Source organism: Thamnophis elegans, chromosome 4 (assembly GCF_009769535.1).
Source record: "Thamnophis elegans isolate rThaEle1 chromosome 4, rThaEle1.pri, whole genome shotgun sequence".
NCBI lineage: Eukaryota > Metazoa > Chordata > Lepidosauria > Squamata > Colubridae > Thamnophis > Thamnophis elegans.
The window spans coordinates 133,538,245-133,565,564 of record NC_045544.1 but is presented as its reverse complement, the minus strand read 5'-3'; the positions used below and the strand labels follow the sequence as shown (position 1 = coordinate 133,565,564).

Here is a 27,320-nt window from a genome sequence, read left to right as displayed (position 1 = left end):
ATGAGCTATTAAATGTTAAATTTGCTTTAAGAATGGCTGGAAAATTCGATTCGGAAGAACAAAGGATCATTGACAGAATAAAATGCATTGCCTTTCGAGAGGCTCGCGATGCTGGAGCCAGATCTCAATTCGCCAGATCTCAATCCGGCAGAGAACATTGGGGCCATAATTAAGGATGAAGTGGAAGCTCTGATGATTCAGGAGCAAGGTCAAAATCGATATTCGGTTGAAACTTTGAGAATGAATTTGGAAACTGTGTTGAAAAATCTGGAAAATCGAACGGAACTGTTTGAAGATTTGTTGTGTTCTTATCCACCTCGTTTGAATGCTGTTCGAAGGGCTAATGGTGGTCATACTGACTATTAAATCGTGTCAATAAACTCAGTTTTTGATGGGCTTTCGAATGGTGTATGAATTATTTGTATTGTTATTACAAGTGTTGCTGTGACCCCCTAGGAAAAGGTTATGCCCCGCCCTGTAATATAATAATCTAATCTAATCTAATCTAATACAATACAATATAATATAATATTATGAGGAAGGAGGAGGAGGAGGAGATTGGGTGCCCTGTAAGTGTTGGTAGATGTGGTCTTAGACACTATTTGGTTGGGCTGTTTACTGTTGACCTGTTTGGCGATTCCTTGTTTGGGGTATTGTTTACTTGATTGTTGGTTTGATGTTAATCTTGGAGTTAATCTATGCTCATCTGGGTGCTGATTGCTGGTAGGGAGATGGGGAAGAAACAAAAAGACCCAAACAAGCCGCTAGAAGATAAACTGACAATAAATCCCACTCCTTACTAGCACTGGTGATATTACCTAGTCGGGTAATAAAATGTCTGCAAGAAAACAAGCAAGAGAGCACCAAGGACCCCCCATTTCAACCTTGAGCTACAAATATTCTCCTTTGAAGGAACATTTCCTAAGTGGTTTTTTGTAATGACACACAAACCCATTGCCAAATCACAATTGGGACATTTAAATTGACTTAACGTGTTTTATCTACATTGGGTGAAAAGGACTTTCTGATAAGCTATTTGGGATAAGGAAGGAAAAAGTTTGGGAAGGACCATCCTGCCTGAATTGGCAATACTGACAGTCTTTCCACTTACAACTGCTTGTTGAGTGACGGTTCGAAGTTATAACATCACTGAAAAAAGTGACTTATGACCACTTTTCACACTTACAGCATTCCCCGCAGTCTTGTGATCAAAATCCAGATGCTTGGCAACTGACTCACATTTATGACGGTTGCAGGGTCCCAGAGTCACGTGATCCCCTTTTGCGACCTTCTAACAAGCCAAGTCAACGGGGAAGGCAGATTCACTTAACAACCAGGTTACTAACTTAACAACTGCAGTCTTTCTCTTAACCAGCGTGGCAAGAAAGGTCGCAAATGGGGCAAAACTCACTTAGCAAATGTTTCGCTTATTAACAGAAATTTTGGGCTCAGTGGTGGTGTTGGTAAGTCAAGGACGACCTGCATTTAAAAAGGGAGGGAAGAGCCTTAAACTAAACACTCCATTTCAGGTTCCAGAGAGATCCTCTCCAGCGGTGGATTGCACATTTTGTTACCATCAGTTTGCCCTGCCCGTGTGCGCCCGCTTCACAAATACACACACACACACAAAAGAGTGGGCGTATGGCCTTCCACGCATGCACCCAGACTCAAAAACGTACCTAAATAGGATGGCATGGAGCCAGGGTGGGTGGGCGTGCCCACTCATGATTTAATTTAGTAATTAGTAATTTAATAAATTTATATGCCGCCCAATCCCGTAGGACTCCAGGCGGCTTACAGAAACAAGATAAAAGTTAAAAATAAAACAGAGAAACAAATTTAAAAAACAACACACCATACATTCCGTCTAGGTGGGGCTGGACCTCATTCGTGAAGTTAACAGCCCCGGGCCTGCCGGAATAGCAAGGTTTTAGTGGCTTTCCGGAAGGCCGAGAGAGTGGGAAGGGTCCGGATCTCTACGGGTAGATCGTTCCACAGGGCCGGAGCAGCTACAGAGAAGGCCCTCCCCCGGGGGGCCGCCAGCCAGCATTGTCCGGTCGACGGCACCCGGAGAAGGCCCAACCTGTGAGATTTTATCGGTCGTTGGGAGGTATGTGGCAGGAGGCGGTCACTCAGATATCCAGGTCCCAAACCATGTAGGGCTTTAAAAGTAATGACTAGCACCATGAAGCGCGTTCGGAGACCAATAGGAAGCCAGTGCAGCTCGCGGAGGATGGGTGTAACATGGGTGTATCTAGGTACACACGATATCGCTCGCGCGGCTGCATTCTGGACCAACTGTAGTCTCCGAACACTTTTCAGGGGCAGCCCCATGTAGAGCACAGGTGAACCAGTCCAAACCGGCTGAATACCACCTCTGATCCTCCCCTTAGCCAGTCAATCCAACTCACTCCCCATAGCGACAAAATCAGAAGCGATCCTGCCAGTTTCCTCCACCCAGAAATAATTTCCTCCCCAGTCTCCTCCAAACCATCTCTAAATCCTATTGCATGCCAGAAAGGGATTGCAATGCACTCCTCACCCTATTCGATTCTTTCCCAATTAGTTGCGAGATCAGATCTCCTGATTTCAAAAGCCACTGCCTGGCAGGAGAGTTCATGTAAACTTCATCACCAGAATTTGAACTTTATGGAGTCACTTGCGTGGCTGTGAGCCAAAACTAAAGAAACACTTTTTTAAAAAAAGAAAAGAAAAGAAAGAGCAGGGGAAATGGGAGAATTTGGAGAATTTTCTCTGCAGGCAGAAAAGAGCAAATTGTTCATATCTCGGAAGTCTAGAATGGTTCCACCACAAAACCGCGCTCGACTAAACCGCGCCCGACTAAACTGCGTCGCTGATGTCATCAACAGGGCGACAACAGCGCGGAGACAGAAGCACGCTGTAAACCCTAAACCTAAAATTAACCCCTAAACCTAACCCCGCTAAACCTAACCCTAACCCTTAACCTAACCCTAAACCTAACCCTTAACCTAACCCTAAACCTAATCCTAACCCTTAACCTAATCCTAATCCTTAACCTAACCCTAAACCTAAACCTAATCCTAACCCTTAACCTAATCCTAATCCTAAACCTAACCCTTAACCTAACCCTAAACCTAACCCTAACCCTTAACCTAACCCTAAACCTAATCCTAAAGCTAACCCTAAACCTAACCCTTACCTTAAGTTGAATCGGCTTGCTTTCAAAGCGCTATTTAAAGCGCCCTTCTTTCTCCGCGCTGGCTGTTATCGCCCTGTTGATGATGTCAGCGACGCGGTTTAATCGGGTGCGGCTTAGTCGAGCGCGGTTTTGACGGGTCACGGTCTAGAATGAACCAAAATCCATATCGCCCAATCTCGCTGCCTTGAATGGAAGCTATCTCTGAGGCTGTGATGTCAAACCTATGACACACGTGCCCAAAGTGACACACAGAGCCATGTTACGTGGCACTAACCAGAAGACTTGCGTGTGTGTGCCAGAAACCAGAAGTACATTTTCTGGCACGCTATATGCCCCCTGGGCAACTCCTCTCCCTGATCACAGCCCAGACAAGTGTGCATGCACGCATGAAGTGCTCCCTTTTCAGCATTCGATGCTCGATTCACCATCACTGCTCTAAGGACTACCATCCAGCCAAGTTTAGCCGATCTTGAAAAGTTAAGCGGGATCAAATCTTGATAGGAAGAGAATATTTGTAGCTGAGGATTGAACAATGGGGTCCTTTGGTACTTTCTGAGCTTGGTGGTTTCCTTGCAGACGTTTCATTACCAAACTAGGTAACATCATCAGTGCTAGAAGGGAGTGAAGTTTGCTCTCAGCGGTATGTCTCAGATCTCCTGGCATTGCAAAGCTTCTCTTTTTTCTAGGCTTGGGTTAGATTTCCAGAAATGACTCTCACTTTCTAGATGAGAATAAACCGTGCCCAACTAAAGATTGCCCATGGAATAACATGGAGTTGGAAGGGACCTTGGAGGTCTTCTAGTCCAACCCCCTTCTCAAGCAGGAAGCCCTATACCATTTCAGACAAATGGTTATCCAATCTCTTCTTTAAAACCACTCAAATTAAGAGATTACGATATCATATACAGCAGTGTTTTTCAACCTTGGCAACTTGAAGATGTCTGGACTTCAACTCCCAGAATTCCCTGGCTGGGGAATTCTGGGAGTTGAAATCCAGACATCTTCAAGTTGCCAAGGTTGAGAAACACTGATATACAGTACTGCTGCCATTATTATTTGATTGCTTGATATTTATATCTCTATAGTTGGAAAACATGTTTGAAAGGGAGACAGGGATCCGGGCAGAAATCTTGAAAACTAGGCAGTGGAAGAGCGTAGAGATGAAAGAAATATCCAGATTGAATAACTAATTGAAATTTGAAATTGAAATTTAATAAATTTGTATGCCGCCCAATCCCGGGGGACTCTGGGCAGCTTACAGATACAAGATAAAAAAAGTTTAAAAATTAAGAATAAAAATACAGTTTTTAAAATAACACACCATCCATTCTGTCTAGGTGGGGCTGGGCATTGATCAACAGCCCCAGGCCTGCCAGAACAGCCAGGTTTTGGTGGCTTTTCGGAAGGCCGAGAGAATGGAAAGGGTCCGGATCTCTACGGGTAGATCGTTCCACAGGGCCGGAGCAGCTACAGAGAAGGCCCTCCCCTGAGGGGCCGCCAGCGGGCATTGTCCGGCCGACGGCACCTGGAGGAGGCCCAACCTGTGAGATCTTGTTGGTCGTTGGGAGGTATGTGGCAGGAGGCGGTCTCTCAGACAGAAGAGGGCACAGACAGAGATAAAGATTCAGGAGAGGAATCTGGGAGGCAAGTCAAAAAAAGCATAGCAACCCAAGTATTGAAGCGGGCAAGAGATGATGGATAGATGATTTCTCTTTTTTGTTGTTGTTTCCGATTTGCTTTTCCTTTCCTCTCTCTTTCCTTTTCTCTTTCTTTTCTAGGTAGGTGACATGATTAGAAGCTAGCTAGGATAGAAAGGGAAAGTTTTTAAGTAAAAGGTGGCATGATTAAAAGCTAGAATAAGAGATAGAAATAAGAGGAGGGGGAATATTAGTGTATACACTTTTATATAATAAAAGTAATAACAAGAGAAAACATGGAACAATTGAATAATGACAAATTGCATCCTAATATAAATGTGTATTGTTATTAGAAATATATGTTGATTGAATGTGATAATTATGATTAAATTTATTAGTTTTATTTGTATTAAGATTAAGATTAAGGTTAAGATTTAGTTTATTTGTATGCCGCCCTTCTCCGGGAGGGACTCAGGGCAGCGAACAACTCAAAAGGGGAAAAGGGGAACATAGAACACAATACAAGTAATTAAAATACATGAAAATCACACAGCCATACAAGTCGAGAGGGGAGGGGAACTCATCAACCCCAGGCCTGCCGGCACAGCCAGGTTTTGACGGCTTTCCGGAAGGCCTGGAGAGAGGTGAGGGTCCGAATCTCCGCGGGGAGTTCATTCCAAAGGGCTGGAGCTGCTACAGAGAAGGCCCTCCCCCGGGTGGTAGCCAGATGGCATTGGCTGGTAGATGGCACCCGGAGGAGGCCGACCCTGTGCGATCTAACGGGTCTATGGGAGGTAATTGGCAGCAGGCCTATTAGAATGTATGACACCCAGTGGCTACACTGTTCATGCATTGATATATTTGTAAAAAATGAAAAACTTGATATTTATATCTCTAGAATTGCAGTTTTCTATCATCTTTCTTTTGTTAAACTAAAACAAGCATGTTTTATTATATAATTGTGCAAACAGTCCTCAATTTACAACGGTTCATTTAGTGACCATTGCAAGTTACAATGGCATTGAAAAATGTGACTTATGACCATTTTTCACAGATAGAGCCTTTGCAGCCTGATCATGTGATTAAAATTCAGGATTTTGGCAAGTGATTTATACTTATGACAGTTGTGGGACCCCAGGGTCATGTGACCCCCTTCTGCGACCTTCTGACAAGCAAAATCAATGGGGAAGCCAGGTGTACTTAACAACCAGGTTACTAACTTATCAACTGCAATGATTGTCTTAACAATTGTGGCAAGAAAGGTCTGTTGAAAGAAATGTCCTTCTGGGTTCGGCTCCAAGTGGGGGAAAAGACACTGGAGACATGGAGGCTGCTTGGAAAGATGGTTTAATGGGGGACAAGTTCACACATGGCTTGAGCCCTGAACAGAAAAGGTGATCACATGCTTCAATGTTGGTGGAGTAAAAGAGAAGGAAGGACTGAGATAGTGAATCCCTAGTTTAATGCCCTCTCTGGCCTTTGATCTTGAGCTTGTATTCTGATTGGTTGTCAGACTCCCATGGGGGCATGCAGGGGCAACTCTCTAGGCTGCGTTTTGAATCCAGGTTTCGTTGAGTTCTCAGATGCCATGTGGCGAGTTGGGTAAAAGGGCCAATATTATCATGCCTTAATCCCATCACTCTGGAACTGAAGGGGAGAAGTCTTTATTATGTAAAGTGGACCAGTTCAGGCTTTAATGACTCATCGACAAAGGGGGATGGGCAGGAAGCTGCAGGCAGCTATTCTGTCTTTTAAAACATGTTTCTTCCTTTTCACATCCAGAGAAATATTCTGCCATTTCAATATTTCCTAGGATATTTCATTTTTCTGGGAAGGGGCTGGGTGATAACTTCCTACAGGTCATAAAATGGGGCAAAACTCACTTAACAGAAAATTTTTTGGGATCAACTGTGGTCGTACATTGAGGCCTAGGTGTAGGGAAGGCAGTTGGAAATAACCCTTTTTTAGTTTTGGTTTTTGGTGTTTTTATATCACTTTTTAAATTTCCTCATTCCCCCCCTTTTCCTCTAGCACTGATGATGTTACCTAGTTTGATAATGAAACGTTTGCTAGAAAACCACCAAGCTCAGAAAGCACCAAAAGCCGCCTAGGGTCAAATCTGCTTACTATCCCATATAATTTCTTAGGGTTTTATTTTAAGCAACATTGCCATATGGAAGAATTCGGTCATAACCACATGACCCCGAACATGTCTTACCACTGCCACTCCATGGAAGGGTAGGGATACCCGCAGTTTGCGCCACTATGGAAGAGGCAATTTTATCTCCCAATGCCCACATCGCTTGACTTGGGGGACCTATGGAGAAATTAAAAAAATAAAGGCTCAGCAGCAAGATTATAATTGTTCTTTTCATTTACTAGCACTGATTTACTAAACGTCACACTGCTTATCATTGTCCAACTCAGCTATGTTAATTGCTTTCCTAGATATTCCACCTACAGCAGTGGTGGGTTTCTGCCAGTTCACACCAGATCGGGAGAACCGGATGGTGAAATGGACCCGGAAGGAACTTCCGGAACGCCTGCCCTGGCCCTGTTGCGCTCCACGCTCACCCCTGCCCGCTGGAGAGGTCCAGCGGCACAATCCACCAGACAGCAGAGGCAAGCTCAGGAGTTTTCTCCTGGATTCCCCTCTGTCTTGCCTCCTCCGATCCGTGACCCGTCAAAACCGCACTCGACTAAGCCGCGCCCGATTAAACCGCGTCGCTGACGTCATCAACAGGGCGACAACAGCCAGCGCGGAGAAAGAAGGGCGCTTTAAATAGCACTTTGAAAGCAAGCCGATTCAACTTAAGGTAAGGGTTAGGTTTAGGGTTAGGTTTAGGGTTAGGTTTAGGGTTAGGTTTAGGGTTAGGTTTAGGGTTAGGTTTAGGGTTAGGTTTAGGGTTAGGTTTAAGGGGGTTAGGTTTAGGTTTAGGGGTTAATTTTAGGTTTAGGGTTTACAGCGTGCTTCTGTCTCCGCGCTGTTGTCGCCCTGTTGATGACGTCAGCGACGCGGTTTAGTCGGGCGCGGTTTTGTGGTGGAACCCCTCCAATCTCCCAAAGTTCTTTCCCCAGCGTGTGATAGCTTTCTACTGGATTCCTCTCTGACCCGCCTTCTCCGATCTCCCTAATTTCTAATCCTCCAATTGTCTATTTTTGGGAGGTTTTCCCCTCTCTTCCCCCCCCCCCCCCACTTTCATAGGAGTTCCAAAAAAATTTGCCACATGGCTTGGGGGTGGTGGTGGTCATGTGACTGAGTGTGCATGAGTGATGTCAAGTTGGCCATATCTGCCCAGTCACATGACTGCCAAGCCACGCCCACAAAATAGGCCACACCCACAAAATAGGTTCTAAAAAAATTTGAAACCCACCACTGACCTACAGCTACCGTTTTTTGGGGGACAGTGATCTATTCCTCATTTTGTTCTATTTCTTCAGGAGTTTCTTCTCAAGCTGCCTCCTTTTCTTTCTTTTTTTCAACACTCCTGTGCTTTTGAGGGACCATCAGAATACAATTATGAGAAGAGCCATTCCATTCCTAACTGTTAGCTGTTTTTTTCTGGCTGGACTCAGGGGTGGAATTCAGCGGGACCAGATCGATAGTCCTGCCAGTCAGTTGGCCCCGCCCACCCACCCCTGTGCTGGTCTGTCCTATATTGTTTGAACCCCAGCTGATAGGCACAGCAGAGTGGATTGCCGCACCTCAACTGTTTTACTCTCTGGGGCTGCAGTAGAAGGTAGGTTTTGGAGCTGTTTTCAAGCACACTGCGCATGCGCGGAACAAACCGGTTACGAAGCGCATGCTCAGCAAACCGGTTATTACACCAGCTGAATCCCACCATTGACTGGACCCCCATGAGACCCCTTGCAACAATAAACTACTGTATTTTTCGGAGTATAAGACAGACCTTTTTCTCTCAAAAAAGAGGGTGAAAATCTGGGTGCCTCTTATACACCGAATACAGCATTTTTGGCCTCCCAAAACCCTGTCCCCTTTGCAAAAATAGTCGTGCATAACCTTTAGGAAGCTTATGGAGTGCTCCTGGGGGCTGGGGAGGGCAAAAATGAGTGAAAAACAGGTCATTTTTTGCTCGTTTTTGCCCCCCGCAGCCCCTAGGAGAACTCTATTAGCCTCCTAAAGGCTATGCATGTCCTTTTGGGGGGCAAAAATGGGCCTGTTTTCATGAAAAACAGGCCATTTTGGGGATATCTGCAGACTGCAAAAACTTTTTTTTTAATTTGCCTCTTCAAAATCTTGGTGCGTCTCATACTCTGAAAAATACGGTAACTGGATCTATTTCAGACAAACTTTGAACACTTTACCCATGAAAGCAATGCCATTTTTGTGGAGCAGCTCAGGTAGCTTGGGGTTCTCTGACGCATGGCCCCAGCCGGCCCACACAGCCTAGAATTAGAAAAAAAGAAGAAGTGAGATTTCCTTGCGAGGAGATCTAAAACAAATACAGTTGCCCTTGACTTACATCTGTTCATTTAGTGACCATAGCTATAGCAATAGCAGTTAGACTTATATACCGCTTCATAGGGCTTTCAGCCCTCTCTAAGCGGTTTACAGAGTCAGCATATTTCCCCCACAGTCTGGGTCCTCATTTCACCCACCTCGGAAGGATGGAAGGCTGAGTCAACCTTGAGCCGGTGAGATTTGAACCGCTGAACTGCAGATAGCAGTCAGCTGTAGTGGCCTGCAGTACTGCACCCTAACCACTGCGCCACCTCGGCTCTTGGGTCTCAACCATTCGGAGTTGCAACGGCACTTTAAAACATGAAATGACCAGTTATGACTCTTGCAGCATTCTCCATGGTCAAAATTCATATGCTTGGCAACTGTCTCATATTTATTTCTTCATTTCCATTTTTAAAAATTTTTATTTTGATTCAAACATCATCTTCCATTAAAAGTGTGTTGCCTGAGTACAAATATTTTGTGCAAATATTTTATACAATAACAATTTACAGTCATGTTTATTATTTTATCTATTCTTGACTTAATACTCAAATTAATATATAGCATACCTAATGTTATAATGGTCCTTTTCTTAACCTATTTAACTATTAAAACATTTTCTCTATTTCACTCCTCTGCTTTTTTCCACTTTTCATATTTATTCTCTACCCATTGATCAAATAATTCCCATATGTTATAATAATCAAATTGTTCCTTCTCTTTAATTTTCAAATGTTAACCTATTCATTTCTGCACATTCTAATATTTTCCTAATCACATTCTCATCCATAGGCATCTCTTCATTTTTCCAATTTTGTGCAAATGCAATCCTAGCTGCTTACATGAATGATCAAATATACATTTTCTTTACTGTAAGTTTCTGGTAAAATCCCCAACAATAATAATTCAGGTTTCAGATCGATATGCTGATGTATCATCTCCTCCAACCATGTACATATTTTTATCCAATATTTCTTGGCTTTTACACATGTCCACCACATATGATAATACAACCCCGGTGTCTGGTGGCATTACCAGCATTTTGCTGATTTATCTTTAAACATCTTTGCCAAACTTGCTGGTGGAAAATGCCATCTATAAAACATCTTGTACAAATTCTCTTTATATGCAGTCGACATTGTTAACTTATAGTCTCATATTTATGACAGTTGCAATTTCCCGGGTGATGTAATCCCCTTTTGCGACTTTCTGACCAGCAAAGTCAATGGGTGAAGCCAGATTCACTTAACAACCGGGTGACTAATTTAACAACCACAGTGATTTACTTAACAATTGTGGCAAGAAAAGTTGTAAAATGGGGCAAAAGTCACTTAACAAATTTCTCACTTAGCAACATAAGTTCTGGGCTCAATTGTGGTCATAAGTTGAAGACTACCTGTATATTGAGCCTGGAATTTTGGTCATAAGTCATTGCAGTCATAAATCGAGTTACCACGTGACCAGATTCGATTTTACAACCATTTTAATAACGGTCATTAAGCAAGTCACAAATGGTGATTAAGGGAATCACATGGATGTAAATGCGAATCCAGCTTAAAAGGCATTTTTTGCCAAAAAAACGTGACCAGAGGATATGTAATCAAGTGACCGCAGGATGCTACAACTGGTCGTAAATGTGAACCAGTTGCCGAAGGTCCAAAATGTGATTACATGACAGCAGAGATGGTACAGTTGTAACTTTTTTTTTTTTTTTTATTCTCAACTTTTTTATTTTTCTTTAAAAAAAACAAACACAAATATGTCATCATTTGTCAATCATTAAGACATTGAAGTACAATTTTTTTTTTGTTGTGTGTATCCCTCCCTCCCTCCACCCCCCCACCCCCCCTCCTCCTTCCCCCCCCCCCGACTTCCCAGAACCCGTACACGGTATGGATTTTAACTAACACAGTCTAAAATCTATTGAGAAAAAAGAAATAAAGAAATTAATGACATTCTAGATTGACCTTAGCTTCTTCTTACTGAACTGACTTTTAACAGTTTAAATCATTTCTGATCTTAAGCATAGGCTAACTGGAATTTCTTAGTCCCGTATTTATTTTGTATATAGTCAATCCATTTTTTCCAGTCTCGTTTATATCTCTCATTTGAATGATCTTTGAGATATGCCGATATTTTAGCCATTTCAGCTAAGTTTGTTACTTTCAATGTCCATTCTTGGATTGTAGGCAAGTCTTCCTTCTTCCAATATTGCGCCACCAACAGTCTTGCTGCAGTTATCAGGTGCAGAGTCAAATTGGTCTCTACCACTGTAAAATCAGTACATATACCTAGTAAAAATAACTGAGGACTAAACTTTATCCTTCTTTTAAAAACATTTTGCATGACCCACCATATTTTTATCCAAAATGCCTTAACCTTTTGGCAGGTCCACCATATATGATAATATGTAGCATCGAGAGAACCACACCTCCAACATTTAGGCTGTACATTCGGATACATAGAAGCCAACTTTTTAGGATCTAAATGCCATCTATAGAACATCTTGTAAAAATTTTCTCTCAGATTTTGAGCTTGTGTAAATTTCACATTTCTTACCCAGATTCTTTCCCATGTATCCAACATTATTGGTTCCTCAATATTTTGAGCCCATTTTATCATACAATCTTTAACTAATTCTGTTTCCGAATCCATCTGTATTAATACATTATATATCCTCTTTATATGCATTAAGCTTTGATCTCTTATTTGTTTAAACAGATTATCCTCAACTTGAATAAAACCAATTTTTTGATCTATTTTCCACCTAGCCTGTAATTGCCCATACTGGAACCATGTTTGAACTACCTTCTCCTCTTTTAATACCTCTAAACATTTTAATTGTAATACCCCCCTTTCCGAGGTAAGAAGCTGTCTGTAAGTAATTCTGTCCTGTTTTTGTGCTGTATTCATATTTTCAATTGCGTGTCTAGGAATTGCCCACATGGGTATCTTGTCATTTAATTTATATTGATATTTCTTCCAGACCCGCAATAAAGCATTTCTTAAAATATGACTTTTAAAGGTCTTATCCAATTTTTGTTGAATAACAGGTAAGCATGCCAACCAAATACCAGATCGTGTCCCTCAATGTTCAATATTCTATCATTAGTTAAATGAATCCAATCACTAATTACAGATAATGCCACTGCATCATAATATAGTTTTAAATTAGGTAGTTTCAATCCTCCTCTCTCACGTACATCTTGCATTATTTTCATCTTTACCCTCGGCTTCTTTCCTGCCCACACAAATTTGTTGATACCCTTCTGCCATTCTAAAAGGTTCGCATCTTTTTTAAGTATAGGTAACATTTGGAAGAGAAATAAAAATTTTGGTAAAATGTTCATTTTCACTGCCGCTATCCTACCCAGCAAAGATAAGTGCAATTTCTCCCATTTTTTCATCTCTGTCTGTATGCTATACCAAAGTGGTTCATAATTATGCTTATATAATTTCCCATTTGAAGTTAAAATGTTAACTCCAAGATATTTGACTTTTTTAACTACCTCACATCCTAGCATCACTCCTAATTCTTCCTTTTGTTTAATATTCATATTTATAGCTAATATTTTCGTTTTTCCTAAGTTTATTTTAAAGCCCGACACTTGACCATATTGATTAATCATATTCATTAAAACCATACTGGATTCCTGCGGTTGTTCCAATATTATGACCAAATCATCCGCAAAAGCGCGGACTCTATATTCTTGCTGCCTAATCTTGATCCCTTTTAAACCATCCAAGCCCCGTATTTTATTCAACAATACTTCCAAAGTTATAATAAACAATAATGGGGACAAAGGACAGCCCTGTCTTGTACCTTTTCCAATTTGAAAAGAGTCTGTCAGACTTCCATTGACTATGATTTGTGCTGTTTGCTGTTGGTATATTGCTTTAATTGACTGTAAAAAATTATCTCCTATCTGCATTTTTTGCAGTATCTTCAACAGAAATTGCCAGTTAACTCGATCAAAGGCCTTCTCAGCATCCAAAAATATAAACGCAGCAGGGATCTGGTTGTTCTTTCCCAAATATTCTAATGCATTAATAATTAATCTAATATTACTTTTCATCTGTCTCCCTTGTATAAAACCTGTTTGGTCCGTATGTATCAATTGTTGAATGACCAACATTAACCTATTTGCTAATATTTTAGTAAAAATTTTATAATCTACATTCAGTAATGAAATGGGTCTATAATTTTTGGGTTGAGTAGTATCTTGATCTTCTTTGGGTATCAAAGATATAAACGCTGTCTTCCAAGATGGAGGGACTTTACCTTCCGTTTGAATCATATTAAATAATTCTCTAAGAGGTTCTACCATTTCTAACTGTAAGTTTTTGTAGTAAACCGCTGTCAAGCCATCTGTACCTGGTGCTTTCCCTGGCTTTAATTGCTTAATTACCTGCAGGATTTCCCCCGAGGTTATTGGTTGATTCAATTTTTGCCTGTGTTCTTCTCTAACTGAAGGTATTTTCTCCTTGTCTAAATATTTGTCTATGTCTAAACCATTAATTTTATCCCCTTTATACAGTTCTGTAAAAAATTCCCAGAAAGCCTTTTGAATCTCTTCCTGTTGGAACACCTCCTTCCCTCTGTAAATCAGTTTAGATATATTTCGAGTTTTCCTTTTTTTCCTAATCTGATAAGCTAACCATCTGCCAGGTTTGTTTGCATTACAAAAAGTATTGTGTTTTGCATATAATAAATTAGTAGCTACCTGGTCAGAGATCAACATGTCGAATTGAGATTTTAATATGTTAATAGCTTCCTTAACCTTTGTATCGTCTGGTTTCCTTGTTAACTCCAGCTCTTTTCTCTTAATTTCCTCTTCCAGTTCTGTTCGTTTTAACCCTTGCTTATTTCTATGTGTTTTATTTATATTCATCAAAACTCCTCTCATATACGCTTTGCTTGCATCCCATACAAATTCCATAGATGTACCCTTATTCATATTCAAAACAAAATATTCAGATAGTAATTTTTTACAATCATTAATATAGTTTTCATATCTAAATAAATTTTCATTCAGTTTCCAAAACCTTCTTGCCTGCACTACCCTTCCCAACTCCATCCAAACTGGGTTATGGTCCGAAAGGACTCTAGCTGCAATCTTTGTTTTCTTGACCCTAGAAAGCAAATCATTAGTGGTTAGAATAAAATCAATCCTTGAAAGGGATTGATGCCTGTCCGAGAAGAAAGTGAAGTCATATTCCTCTGCATTTCTTTCTCGCCAGATATCTCTCAATTCGAAATCATCCATAATGTCAAAGAAAGATTTGGGTAACTTTGCTCGCATCTTGGTATTTAGGCGGGAAATCTTCTTATCTCTCTTAGTGTCTATCACTCCATTCCAGTCACCCAATAGTATACAGGAACTATAGTCCCACTGTACTAATTTAGCATGAAGATTTCTATAGAATCTATCTTGCTGTTGATTGGGAGCATAAATTCCCAAAAGTAATGTCTTTTTCCCTTCTAAGATTAAGTCTAAAGCAATATATCTTCCGAAGGGATCTGCTTCTATTAGTTCAGCTTTCATATCTTTTCTTAAGTATACAACTATACCATTCTTCTTTTCCATAGCAGAAGCTGCAAAATGTTGACCAAGTTTTGAGTTGATCAAATATTTTTGATCAGTTGACTTGATATGAGTTTCTTGCAAACAAATTACATCGTTCTTAAACTGTTTAAGATAATGAAATATTTTCTTCCTCTTCTGTGGAGAGTTCAGTCCGTTGACATTCCATGTTAAAATCTTAGTTGTCATCTTTGGTTGGTTGAAGCATTTTTAGAGCTTCCTGCATGGCCTGTTTAACCTTAGGTCTAGCTCCTCCCACTGCTTCCAGATTTGTTGTTGTAGTTCCTTGATCGATGGCCGATGATTGTTGATGCTGTTGCTTCTTAGCTTGTTTCTCCATACGTCTAGTAGTCATGCGGCTAGGTCTTGGTTCCATAGCACCTTGCACTTCTAGAGAAGAGAGATGCTCCATCTTGTCTGGTGGTTGTATAGTTTGCTGTCTATCCTGTCCTTCTTGTGGTCTTTCTCTAGGTCCAGATGGTGCAGGGTGTCCGGCCTTCAATATATTATAATAAAAATCTCGGGCTTTCCATACAGAGTTGAGGCGGTACCTTTGCTTATCAAATGTAAATATGATGCCGAATGGTGCATCCCATCTATACTGTATCTGACGATTTCTGAGTTCTTCGACCAAAAAAGCGTAGTCTCTTCTGGCTCTTAACATTTGAGGTGGTATCTCTTTCAAAACAGCCAGGTCTTCACCGCCAATTTGAAGCTTAGTGTTATAAGACGCTTGCAGTACCATATTTCTGAACTCTCTTGTAGTAAAATATATAACGATGTCTCGAGGAAGCTGCTTCTGCTTTGCCAGCCAGGAGTTAACGCGGTAAGCTTTGTCAATTTGCCAGCCTTGGTTGGTCCCTGGTCTTCCCATCAGGCGGTCAAAAGCTTCCGATAGGATCTGTTTCAGGTTCTCCTGTTTCTCCTCACGCAGCCCCCTTACTCTTAATGCGAACTCCATTTGTCGGTACTGTATCATAATAATTTCTTTTTCAGCATTTTCCACTTTTTGTTCCACCACCTCTGTTTTCAATGTCAAGTTAGCATTGGCATCATTAAGAACCTCTAGAGTATCTTCCACTCCAGAAATATGTTCTGTTAATACAGTTACAAGACTCAGCATGTCATCTCTAATTTTATCAACCTTAGCCTCAAATTTCTCATACAACTCCTGTTTAAGTCCTTTTATTTCACTTTTAATTTCACTTTTAATTTCTTCTTTCATTTCTTTTATTTCCTCTTTTCCCTCCTCTCTATTATCTCTAAATTTATCTTCCATTTTAATTGTCTGTGCATTAAGAGCCTCGCTTAGATTACTCAGAAAAAATTCTTTCGTTAACACATCCCCAGCAGGGGGCGTAGGAAGCGGAGGCTGCAGCTTTGTGCCAGGCACTGAGGATGTGCCCCTGGAAGTGGAGAGTGACGACTTCAAGTTAATATTTGGTTTTGAGGCCATTTCAAAATTTGTCTGCCTGCAGTTAATAAAACTCTATTGCCTAAATATGCAGCTTTAAGTAAAGAGGCTTTTATTTAGAAGTTTAAGGCTTGGCAAAAGTTTCAGTGAGTAAACATTGTAACAAGACCGTTCAACAGATTCGTCACCATTTAACTTCCAAATAAGCAAAGTTAATGAAGGAGTAAAATTCTTCTATTGTGAAACCAAAACATATGATAAGCTATCTCTTTTGTTTTGAATTCTACCTGTTGGTCTCCGGGTGCGCTTCAGGATACTGATGACCATCTTTAAAGCACTCCATGGTAGTGGATCTGGGTACTTGAGAGACCGCCTTCTGCCGATTACCTCCCTAAATCGACCAATTAGATCGCACAGATTGGGCCTCCTCCGAATCCCATCTGCCAGTCAATGTCGACTGGCGACCACACGGAGGAGAGCCTTTTCTGTTGCTGCCCCGACCCTGTGGAACGAGCTCCCCATGGAGATCCGTACCCTCACCACTATCCAGACCTTCCGCGCAGCCCTCAAGATCTGGCTCTCCCTGCAGGCCTGGGGATAAGTTCCAATTACCCGCCCGAGTGTTTGATTGCTGAATGAAAGTTGTGTTTTATTATTTTTTCTTTGTGCACATATTGTCTGTTTCTGACCTTGCACCCCCCTCCCCTGTGGTTGTAAGCCGCCCTGAGTCCCCTCAGGGAAAAGGGCGGCATATAAATCCCAATAAACCTAAACCTAAACCTGAATTCTTTTGAAGTCTTGTGAGAATTAGCAAAAAGTGTTCGTTATTACCGGAGAAACCAGCCTGCTCGGCGCCATTTTAAAAGCCTCTGAGTAAATAATTTTTCGGAGGAGAAAAAGAGAAGAAGCTAAAATGTTGATAAGCAATTATTGTCCTCGCAGTAAACGGATTCAGCTCGTGATAAGATTAAATCAAACAAAACTTAGAGCAGAGTGGGAGAGACCTACTTTGTCCTGCACAAGGCAGTTTGAAGTTCCCAGCACGGACAGCCGTTCTGCCTTGGGCTAGCCCCCCTTTCCTTGCAAGCACAAAAGCTGCAAAAATCGAAGAGCATTTGCCAGCAAAACAGTTTCTTCTTTCCCTCTTGCCTGAAGGATAAGAAAACCTGATAAGACGTCAGATGGAAGATCCTCTAAACAGGTACGTAGCCAGGAATTCGGAGGCAGCTGATTTTTTGCTGCCTTCACCAGTAGGCTCCTCCCAGGAAGTCCGGTACAGTTGTAACTTTGATAGGTCATAAGTAACACTTTTCAAGTCTATCATAACTTCAGATGTTCATTAAGTGACTGGTCATAAATCAAGGACTACCTGTAGAGAAGCATATTTGTGACTGCATCTCTCCCCCAGTTTAATTCACATTATTGGATTGCACTGAAGCCAACAACATTCCATGCATCCTGGAATGGCATTCCATTCCAAACCAAACACATGTATGAACATGTATGCCTTATAAATAAGACTACATCAACACACCTAAACTATTTCACACACTTCTAAAATATCTAGGAGTAGATATTCCTAGATATTCCCACAGGTGCCTTGGAGAATAGCTTGACTCCCTCTTCTTTGTGGCAACCCCTGAAATATTGGGACCCTGCTATCATGTCTCCCCTAGTCCTTCTTTTCATTAAACTAGACATACCCAGTTCCTGCAGCCGTTCTTCATATGTTTTAGCCTCCAGTCCCCTAATCCTCTTTGTTGCTCTTCTCTGCACTCGGTCTCATCATTCTGAATACTCCATTCCTTCCCCTTTTCACAATTTTCTCATGTTTTGCTCAGGACAGTTCTCATCCCATGCTTAATCCCCACTAGGCATTGGAGAAGTGCAAAAATTTCTCTCAACGCATTGTTTTTTGCAGAATGGAGAGTTCTGTCAGTGTTGGGTTTTCCTCAAATAATGCCTAGTTTTGTTTGAGCAGTGGTTAGAGTGCAGTACTGGAGGTTACTTCTGCTGCTTGCCAGCTGCCAGGAGTTTGGCAGTTCAAATCTCACCAGGCTCAAGGTTGACTCAGCCTTCCAACCTTCCGAGGTGGGTCAAATGAGAACCCAGATTGTTGGGGGCAAGAGGCTGACTCTGTAAACCGCTTAGAGAGGGCTGTAAAACACTGTGAAGCGGTATATAAGTCTATGTGCTATTGCTATTGCAGTCTAACTCTGCCCACTGCCAGAAGTTCAATCCTGATCAGCTGAAGGTTGACTCAGCCTCCTATCCTTCTGAGGTGGGTAAAATGAGGGCCCAGATTGTTGAGGGGCAAGAGGCTGACTCTGTAAACCACTTAGAGAGGGCTGTAAAAGCACTATGAAGCAGTATATATGTCTAGGTGCTACAACATTGCTACAATATTGATGGACAAACAATTTTCCTTTCCGTTACTACAGCTGGTTTCTCCACCTCTTCTTAGTTTCTTCTCCATGCCTTGCCGGACTTGAGGACATTCTTCTCCATCCTGAACTTCCCCAGATGCACTGGACTACAACTCCCAGAATTCCCAGCCAGCGTGGCCACTGATTGGGAAAGGTGCATTTATAAAATCTGGTCAGTCAACAAGGAACCTCTTTTCTCTCTTCTGTAACTTATCAAGGAAGCTCAGACAATCACCTCCAATTCACAGCCATGATCTCTTGAAGTATGGGAATTAAATAACCACAATTGGCTTGGTCCGCACAATGTTAAGTTTTAATCAACCCAAGTTTACAAACCTGTGGATAGCATGCTTAGCTAAATCTACGCACACAACTATGTTAGAACTAGCTGGATATCCGTCCTTCACTATGAAGCTATGTGATCGGGCTTGATAAATTGACACGTAAAGCTTGAAAATTAATAAGTAGTTACATTCGGGCTTGATACATTGACACTTAAAGCTTTAAAATTAATGTAGAATGTGTAACCCCTTAGCATCAGAATGTGTTAATACAAGGCAACTTATAGTTGGTAGTTGGAACAGAGTTCTTTTCAGGTGGGGAGGGGGAGTAGAATGTCTAAACACCCAGCCCGCAGGCTGGATGCCCATATAAGGCAACTGACTGGCCATTCCCATATAGGGCCATATACTGGCCATGCTCATATAAGGCAACTGACAGTATTAAAAAAATGATGATTCGATGGTCATTTCGAAAAATCCTTTCTTAGCAAGCACCTAGAAGCCAAGAGAAACATATGTGCCGAATTTCAAGTTTGCAAGCTTTACTGTTCTGGAGATTTCGTGATAAGTGAGAGGAATTTGGTTTATATATATGTAGATATGGCCACCTACATCCTTGATAAACATTCTTTATTTTTTTTAAAGTTCTGTATTTCCACTTTCTCACCTGCACAGGTATCCGTTTTGCAATCTCCAATATCAATTCCACGTTAGCATAGTTATTGTTATTCGGACCTCCGGGTACCGGAACATAATGATCGGCCATTTTAATATATTCTAAAAATATGAAAAAGAAAAGAGTATTTAGGTTGTTTATTTAATTGGCAACATCTATATTTCCAAATCAAGATTTTTTTTAAAAAAAATAATACGGGTATCAATTGAGCTTAAGATTCATGAGGGGACAATTCTTTGGGAATTTCTTTTCCTTTAAAAAAAAGGGGGGGCTTATAATGAGCCAAAGTGCTTCCTTGCAGAATGTATTTATTTTTCATTCATCCATTCAATTTCTAGAGCTGCCCATCTCTACTAGGAGGAGGCCTAGGGAGGCCTAGGAGGCCAAGGAGGAGGCTTCTAGGCCTCTGGGAGGCCTAGAAGCCTAAAATTATAAAACAATTTTAAAATATTAAAACATCCACAAAATAACTAAGTAGAAACAGCAACTATGAGGATTAGTCAACTAATAGTAAAACCAACCAACAAAGCATATTCTGAACCACAGGCCCAGGTACATAACTGAAGTGACTCCCTGAAAAAATGCTACCTATTCATTGTCTAACTATTGGAGTAATATGCAGGTAGTCCTCGACTTACAACAGATCGCTTAGTGACCGTTTGAAGTTACAATGGCACTGAAAAAAGTGATATTTTTTCCACGACCATTGCAGCATCTCCATGGTCACATGATTTACATTCAGATGTTTGACAACCAACTCACACTTATGACGGTGGCAGTGTCCCACCGTCATGTGATCCCCTTTTCTGGCCTTCCGACAAGCAAAGTCAGTGGTGAAGCCAGATTCACTTAACAACTGTGCTACTATTTTAAGAACTGTAGTGATTCACTTAACAAATGTAGCAAGAAAAGTCATAAAATGGGGCAAAACTCACTTAACAAATCTCTCACGTAGCAACATAAATTTTGGACTCAATTCTGGTTGTAAGCCGAGGACTACTGCACAGCTTGTCCTCAATTTATGACCAGTCACATTTACAGCCATTTGCAGCATCTATTGGTCACATGAATGTTTTGCCAAAAAGCAGCATTTATTTCTGATTCTCATCAAAATCAACCCATATCAAGCTGTTGGTTCACTTAACAACGGAAGTGTTTGTTTAACAACTGCTACAAAAAAGGTCCTAAAATCAGGTTGGTCCCACGAGTGACCAGATTTATGACGATCAATCAAAATTTGACCCCCAAATTTCTGTTGTTACGTGAGACATTTCTTAAACGTGTTTTGCCCCATTTTATGACCCTTCTTGCCGCAGTTGTTAAGTGAATCACTACAGTTGATAAGTTAGCAACGCAGTTGTTAAGCGAATCTAGCTTCCCTATTGATTTTGTTTGTGAGAAGGTCGCAAAAGGTGATCACCACACCTTGGGATACAGCAATGGTCATAAATATGAGTCGGTTACCAACAGGGTAACTGATCGTGGGGATGCTGCAAAGGTGAGACGTGTGAAAAACAGATGTAAGTCACTTTTTTTCAATGCTGTTGAATGGTCCCTAAGTGAACTGTTGTAAGCTGAGGACTATCTGTATGCATTTTGAACAAATTTTCTTATTTTAATTCATTTAATTTAATTTCTTCTCCACCTTCCTCATGAGAAAGGGTTTCACACTTGTTTCAAACCTTTACTTTCTACAGTAAGACATCGGTTATTGGTCTCTTCACACGTCATTCTTGGTGAAGCGTGCAAACCGGTGTCTGCATTTCCTGCGTCGGATGAGGACAGCACATCTTTCTCCTTCTGTGCTGGCCACTCTTTACAAAGGCACGATTGAGAGCGTTTTAACCAACTGCATCCCTGTTTGGTTTGGTGGCAACAGTGCCTCAGATAGAAAGTCCCTACAGAGAGTGGTGAGGGCAGCCGAGAAGACTGTAGGAAGCTGGTAAACTCGCAAGATTCGGTTTTCTCGCCTGGTACATATCTATGCATACATCTGAATTAGATTGTGTTGTTTCTCTGAGTCAGGTAATATATTGAAGGTATATGGATAATGGTTATCTTTTGAGAACTGAATGGAATGACATTTCATTTTAATGTATGCTAATTAGTGTATATTTAAAGTGACAATAATGTTTCTATTCTATTGTATTCTATTCTATTCCATTCCATTCTGTATTTTCTATTCTATTCTATTCCATTCCATATCTTCTATTCTACTCTGCTCTACTCCACTCCATATTTTCTTTTCTATTCTATTCTATTCCATATCTTCTATTCTACTCTACTCCACTCCATATTTTCTATTCTATTCTATTCCAATCTCTATTCTATTCTATTCTATTCCATTACATTCCTATATTATATTATATTCTATTCTATTCCATTACATTCCATATCTTCTATTCTACTTTATTCTACTCCATATTTTCTATTCTATTCTATTCCATTACATTCCTATATTTTATTCTATTCCATTACATTACATATCGTCTATTCTACTCTATTCTACTCCATATTTTCTATTCCATTCCATTCCAATTTTTATTCGATTCTATTCCATATCTTCTATTCTACTCTACTCCACTACATATTTTCTATTCTATTCTATTCCATTCCATATCTTCTATTCTACTCTATTCTACTCCATATTTTCTATTCCATTCCATTCCAATTTCTATTCTATTCTATTCCATTCCATATCTTCTATTCTACTCTATTCTACTCTACTCTACTCCATATTTTCTATTCTATTCCATTCCAATCTCTATTCTCTTCTATTCCATTCCCTTCCCTTCCATATTTTCTTTCCTTTTCTTTTCTGTTCCATTCCATTCCACATTTTCTATTCCATTCCCATTCCCATTTCTATTTCACCATCCTTCCAGAGGGAACCATGAATAGCATAGTCCTGACGCTCACCTGCATTGGCTTTTAAATCTTCGGGCGTCACCATAACCACGAAACGAATGGCTCGCTCATTCCGGAACATCTCATAAGACCAACGTCTGATGGACCGCATGCATTTGACGGCCGCTATCCCGTTATTGGCAATGAGAACCTAGACGGGGAAGAAATGTGAGGGGGGGGGGAATAAAATGGTTCAGATTTACAATCATCAATCAAACTGGGAAGTAACTATCTAGAAAGCACAACTGACACAGATAATTGTACACATTGCCCAGATTAATGGACAGAAAGAGCTTACGACCACAATTTAGCCCCAAATTTTTGTTGCTAAGTGATACAGCTGTTAAGTGAATTTGCTCCACTTTATGACCTTTCCTGCCATCGTTGTTAAATGAATCACTGCAGCTGTTAAATTAGTAACACGACTCTTTGGCCTTCCCACTGACTGTGCTTGTCAGAAGATCGTAAAGATGATCAAGTCACCTCGGGACACTGCAACTGTTGTAAGGGTGAATAGTGTCATGGGTCACTTTTTCATCCGTTGCAATTTTGAATGGTCATTAAATGAACTGTTGTAGGTGAAGGGCTACATGTATTTGAATAATGAATACGGATACTACGGTATCATTCTTATGCTTGTTATTACTTTGTTGTTTTGTGTGTACACTGAAAGCTTGTGCCTTGGAGATAATTTTTTTGTGTTTCTAACCACAGTTGGCCAAATAAAGATATTCTATTCTATTCTATTCTGTTCTACTCTACTTTATTCTATTCCACTCTACTCTATGCTATTCCTATTCTTATTCTATTCAAATTCTATTCTAAATAAAGTATTCTATTCTATTCTCAATAAAATTTCTATTCTATTCTATTCTAAATAAAGATTTCTATTCTTTTCTATTCTAAATAAAGATTTCTAATCTATTCTAAATAAAGATTTCTATTCTATTTTATTCTATTCTTAATAAAGACTTCTATTCTATTCTAAATAAATATTCTTTTCTATTCTAAATAGATTCTATTCTAGTCTGTTCCATTCCATTCCATTCCATTCCTATTCCTAGTTCATTCCAATTCTATTCCTTACTAAGTTAAACAGGGACTTTAAAGAACCTACATAATTATTCCATGGCAATGAGACTGCTCAGTTTCTACCGCATTCAAAATAACAAGAATCGCACAATTATGCATTGAGAAAGGCGGTTCCATTCTTTACCTTCTCAATAACTTTGATCCCTCCAAAACGGGTGACAAACTCTGCTGGAGATGCGACCGTGAAATCCCTCTGTAGATCCACCTTCTTCCTATCCCGGCCTTGTTTCATGAGGTGAAGGCCGGACATGCTTGGCCTGGAGAGACAAAGAACAATAACACCGTTAAAGAGTTGTCGGAAGATGCTGCAGAGATTGGACTAGAAATCTAGATCTCTTTCACTATCATTTCCTTATCAGATTATGTGACAACTAGATGCCAAGAACTGAACCCAAGATCTTGGCTAATAAGCTACCAACCATCATTCTAGGATCCTATACGAAACTGTGCAGAGCTGTATGATCTTTTAAGGACCCCCAAAAGGAAGGAATTTTAAAAGGTATTGTTCTGACCAAGGCTTCCCAAGATCATGAAGCAGACTCCTTGTCCGGATAAAACCCCTTTCATTTAGGTTAAAGGGAATTCCTCTCCAACAAAGTCCCGGCCAACAATCTTTCAAGAGATTTCACAACTACAGACCTTTATCAGGCTTGGAGAGCTGCCAGGCCGATATCTTCCAAACGCCACACTGTAGCAGCAATTACTTGGCAAAAAGTCAGGAACAGATCTTCACCCTAATGAACTGAATTAATTGTTTCCTGCAAACTCCCCTCTCCCTTTCGCTCCTCTTTATTCTCTATGGGAGGGGCCAAATATGATTTTTCAGGTACACACAAAGTTGCCCAGAGCAGAGATGCTGATAATGTCAATAACTCTTAGGGATTGAAACTGCTAAAATGGAAATCTTTGATTCTCACATCAGTGCAAGCCGTTCTATAAGCCAGGAACAAATGCCAGATTCCCACGCTATGGGCCAAGCAATGGCAATACTGTGCTTCCCCGAAAAATAAGACAGGGTCTTATTTTCCTTTGACTCCTGCAATAAGCGTTTTTTTGAGGGAGGTCTTATTTATTAATGAGAACCTAATGAGAAGGAAGGACTCACTGGAGAAGGGCCTAATACTGGGAAAGATTGAGGGCAAAAGAAGAAGGGGACGACAGGGAAGGAGGTGGCTGGATGGAGTCACTGAAGCAGTCGGCGTGAGCTTCAATGGACTCCAGAGGATGGTAGAGGACAGGAAGGCCTGGAGGAACGTAGCACGACAAAACCGCGCTCGACTAAAGCGCGCCCGATTAAACCGCACCCGATTAAACCGCGTCGCTGACGTCATCAGCAGGGCGACAACAGTGAGCGCGGAGAAAGAAGGGCGCTTTAAATAGAGCTTTGAAAGCAAGCCGATTCAAGTTAAGGGTTAGGATTAGGTTTAGGGTTAGGTTAAGGGTTAGGGTTAGGGTTAGGTTTAGGGTTAGGTTAAGGGTTAGGTTTAGGGTTAGGTTTAGGATTAGGTTTAGGGGGGTTAGGTTTAGGTTTAGGGGTTAATTTTAGGTTTAGCGTTTACAGCGTGCTTTTTTCTCCGCGCTGTTGTCGCGCTGTGATGACGTCAGCTACGCGGTTTCGTCGAGTGCCCTTTAGTCGAACGCGGTTTTGTGGTGGAACCCTGGAGGAATGTTGTCCATGGGACCGCGATGGGTCGGACACAACTTCGCAACTAACAACTAACAACTTATTATTTTTGAGATACAGGTGGTCACCTCATGGCTGCTGCTGTGTTGCAAATATTTTCGGGGAGGGCTTATTTTCAGGGGAGGGTTTATTTTAGCTCATGCGCTCAAAAGCCCGATTGGGCTTATTATCCAGGGAGGTCTTATTGTCAGGGAAACGGTATATTATACCCTGTATAATGTATTAGATACATTAGATACTAGTTAGAGAGCAACATCTTTTTTGTTACAATTCAGAAATAAATTAAGAATGCGAATTCCAAATCGTGTCCTTCTGACTCCAATAGGCAGAACTGGAATCCCGGCATTCATATCCCATAAGATCACCAGTCCAGAGAAAGCGTTAGAACAGTGAGTTTTTTCTTTCCAGGTGGTCCTCGACTTACGACCAGGGTTGAGCCCAACATTTCTGTTGTTAAGTGAGAACGTGTGTTAAGTGTTGAGTTTTGCTTCACTTTACAACCTTGCTTGACACAGTTGTTAAGTGAATCACTGTTGTTTACTTAATAGCACAGTTAAGGGAATCTGGCTTCCCCATTGGCTTGGCTTGTCAGAAGATCACAAAAGGAGATCACATGATCCCTGGACACTGTAACCATCGTAAATATGAGTCGGTTGCCAAGCATCTGAATTTTGATCACGTGACCACGGTTGTAAGTGTGAAAAATAGCCATAGGCCACTTTTTTCAGTGCCATTGTAACTTTGACCGGTCACTAAATGAACTGATATAAGCTGAGGGCTACCTGTATCTGCAGGTGGTCCTTGAACTACGACCACCATTGGGACCAGAATTTCTGTTACTAAGCCAGGCAGTTGTTAAAAGTGAGTCTAGCCCCATTTTACAGCCTTTTCTCCAAGGTCATTAAGTGAATCACTACCGTTGTTCAGCGAACCACTTGATCATTAAGCAAATCCGGCTTCTCCCATTGGGCTTTGATTGTTGGAAGAGATTGCAAATGACAGCGACATAACATCACGATGCTGAAATATCTATCGGCTGCCAAGCACCCGAATTTTGATCATTGTTGTGGCCCGCCAGTGGTCAGTGGAGCTGGCAGCAGTTTCAGAGAGTGAGGAAGTTGGGGAGGAAGATGGGCCAGTCCTGGAGTCTGGGGAAGGCTCTGACGAGGGCTCTGTGTCAGAGGCAGAGAGGGGGCCAGAGCCGTATGCCAGTTATCAGCTTCCTTCAGAAGCAGACATCAGTGAGGCAGAAGAACAGCTTGAGCCTGGTCCCAGTGTGCGCATACACAGAGCTGCCAGATGAAGGGAACAGCTAAAGGACAGTTTAGTTTAGTTTCAGTTTAGTTTCACTTTATTTGTATGCCGCCCTTTTCCCTGGGGGGACTCAGGGAGGCTCACAGTTCAAAGGGGGGGGGGAAGGACAAACAATTTACAACATTAAGGCACTACATCATTTAAGAACTCAACAGTCATACAATTCGAGTAGGGGTTAGAGTCTTTAACCCCAGGCCAGCCAGGACAGCCAGATTTTAAGGGCGGCGCGGAAGGTCTGGAGGGTGGTGAGGGTCCGGATCTCCACGGGGAGTTCGTTCCAGAGGGTCGGAGCAGCCACCGAGAAGGCTCTCCTCCGGGTAGTTGCCAGTCTACACTGGCTGGCTGATGGAATTCGGAGGAGGCCTAATCTATGCGATCTTATCGGTCTAGAACAGGGGTGGACTTGGGAGTAAGGCCAAAGGTGGACGGTGAATGGCCCCTCCCAGAGGAAATAAAAGAGGAGCGAAAGGGGAGGGGAGTTTGCAGGAGACAATCAGTTCCCTTAATTGGTTCGTGACTCTCCGAGACTCCTTGCCAAGTTTTGCAGATATCGGCCTGGCAGCTCTCCAAGCCAGATAAGGTCTGTGACTGTAAATCCTCCCTTGAAAGACTTTGCTGGATGTGAATGAGCAGAATTCACAGTCAATTAATAAAAGGG

The 27,320-nt window shown here is 41.3% G+C and overlaps 1 protein-coding gene across 4 annotated transcripts in view; it reads right to left on the bottom strand.

The window, feature by feature from the left end:
• ACACA (acetyl-CoA carboxylase alpha) overlaps window positions 1-27,320 on the bottom strand; it is a 308,466-nt gene that overhangs the window by 235,852 nt on the left and 45,294 nt on the right. For all 4 annotated transcript variants that reach the window (XM_032214921.1, XM_032214922.1, XM_032214923.1 and 1 more), the window contains 5 exons: window positions 23,789-23,921; window positions 22,585-22,723; window positions 19,657-19,766; window positions 9,145-9,226; window positions 7,037-7,135 (listed from right to left, as the gene is read on the bottom strand). In XM_032214921.1, coding sequence (XP_032070812.1) covers window positions 7,037-7,135; window positions 9,145-9,226; window positions 19,657-19,766; window positions 22,585-22,723; window positions 23,789-23,921 — 563 coding nt within the window. The remainder of the gene's footprint in view (window positions 1-7,036; window positions 7,136-9,144; window positions 9,227-19,656; window positions 19,767-22,584; window positions 22,724-23,788; window positions 23,922-27,320) is intronic.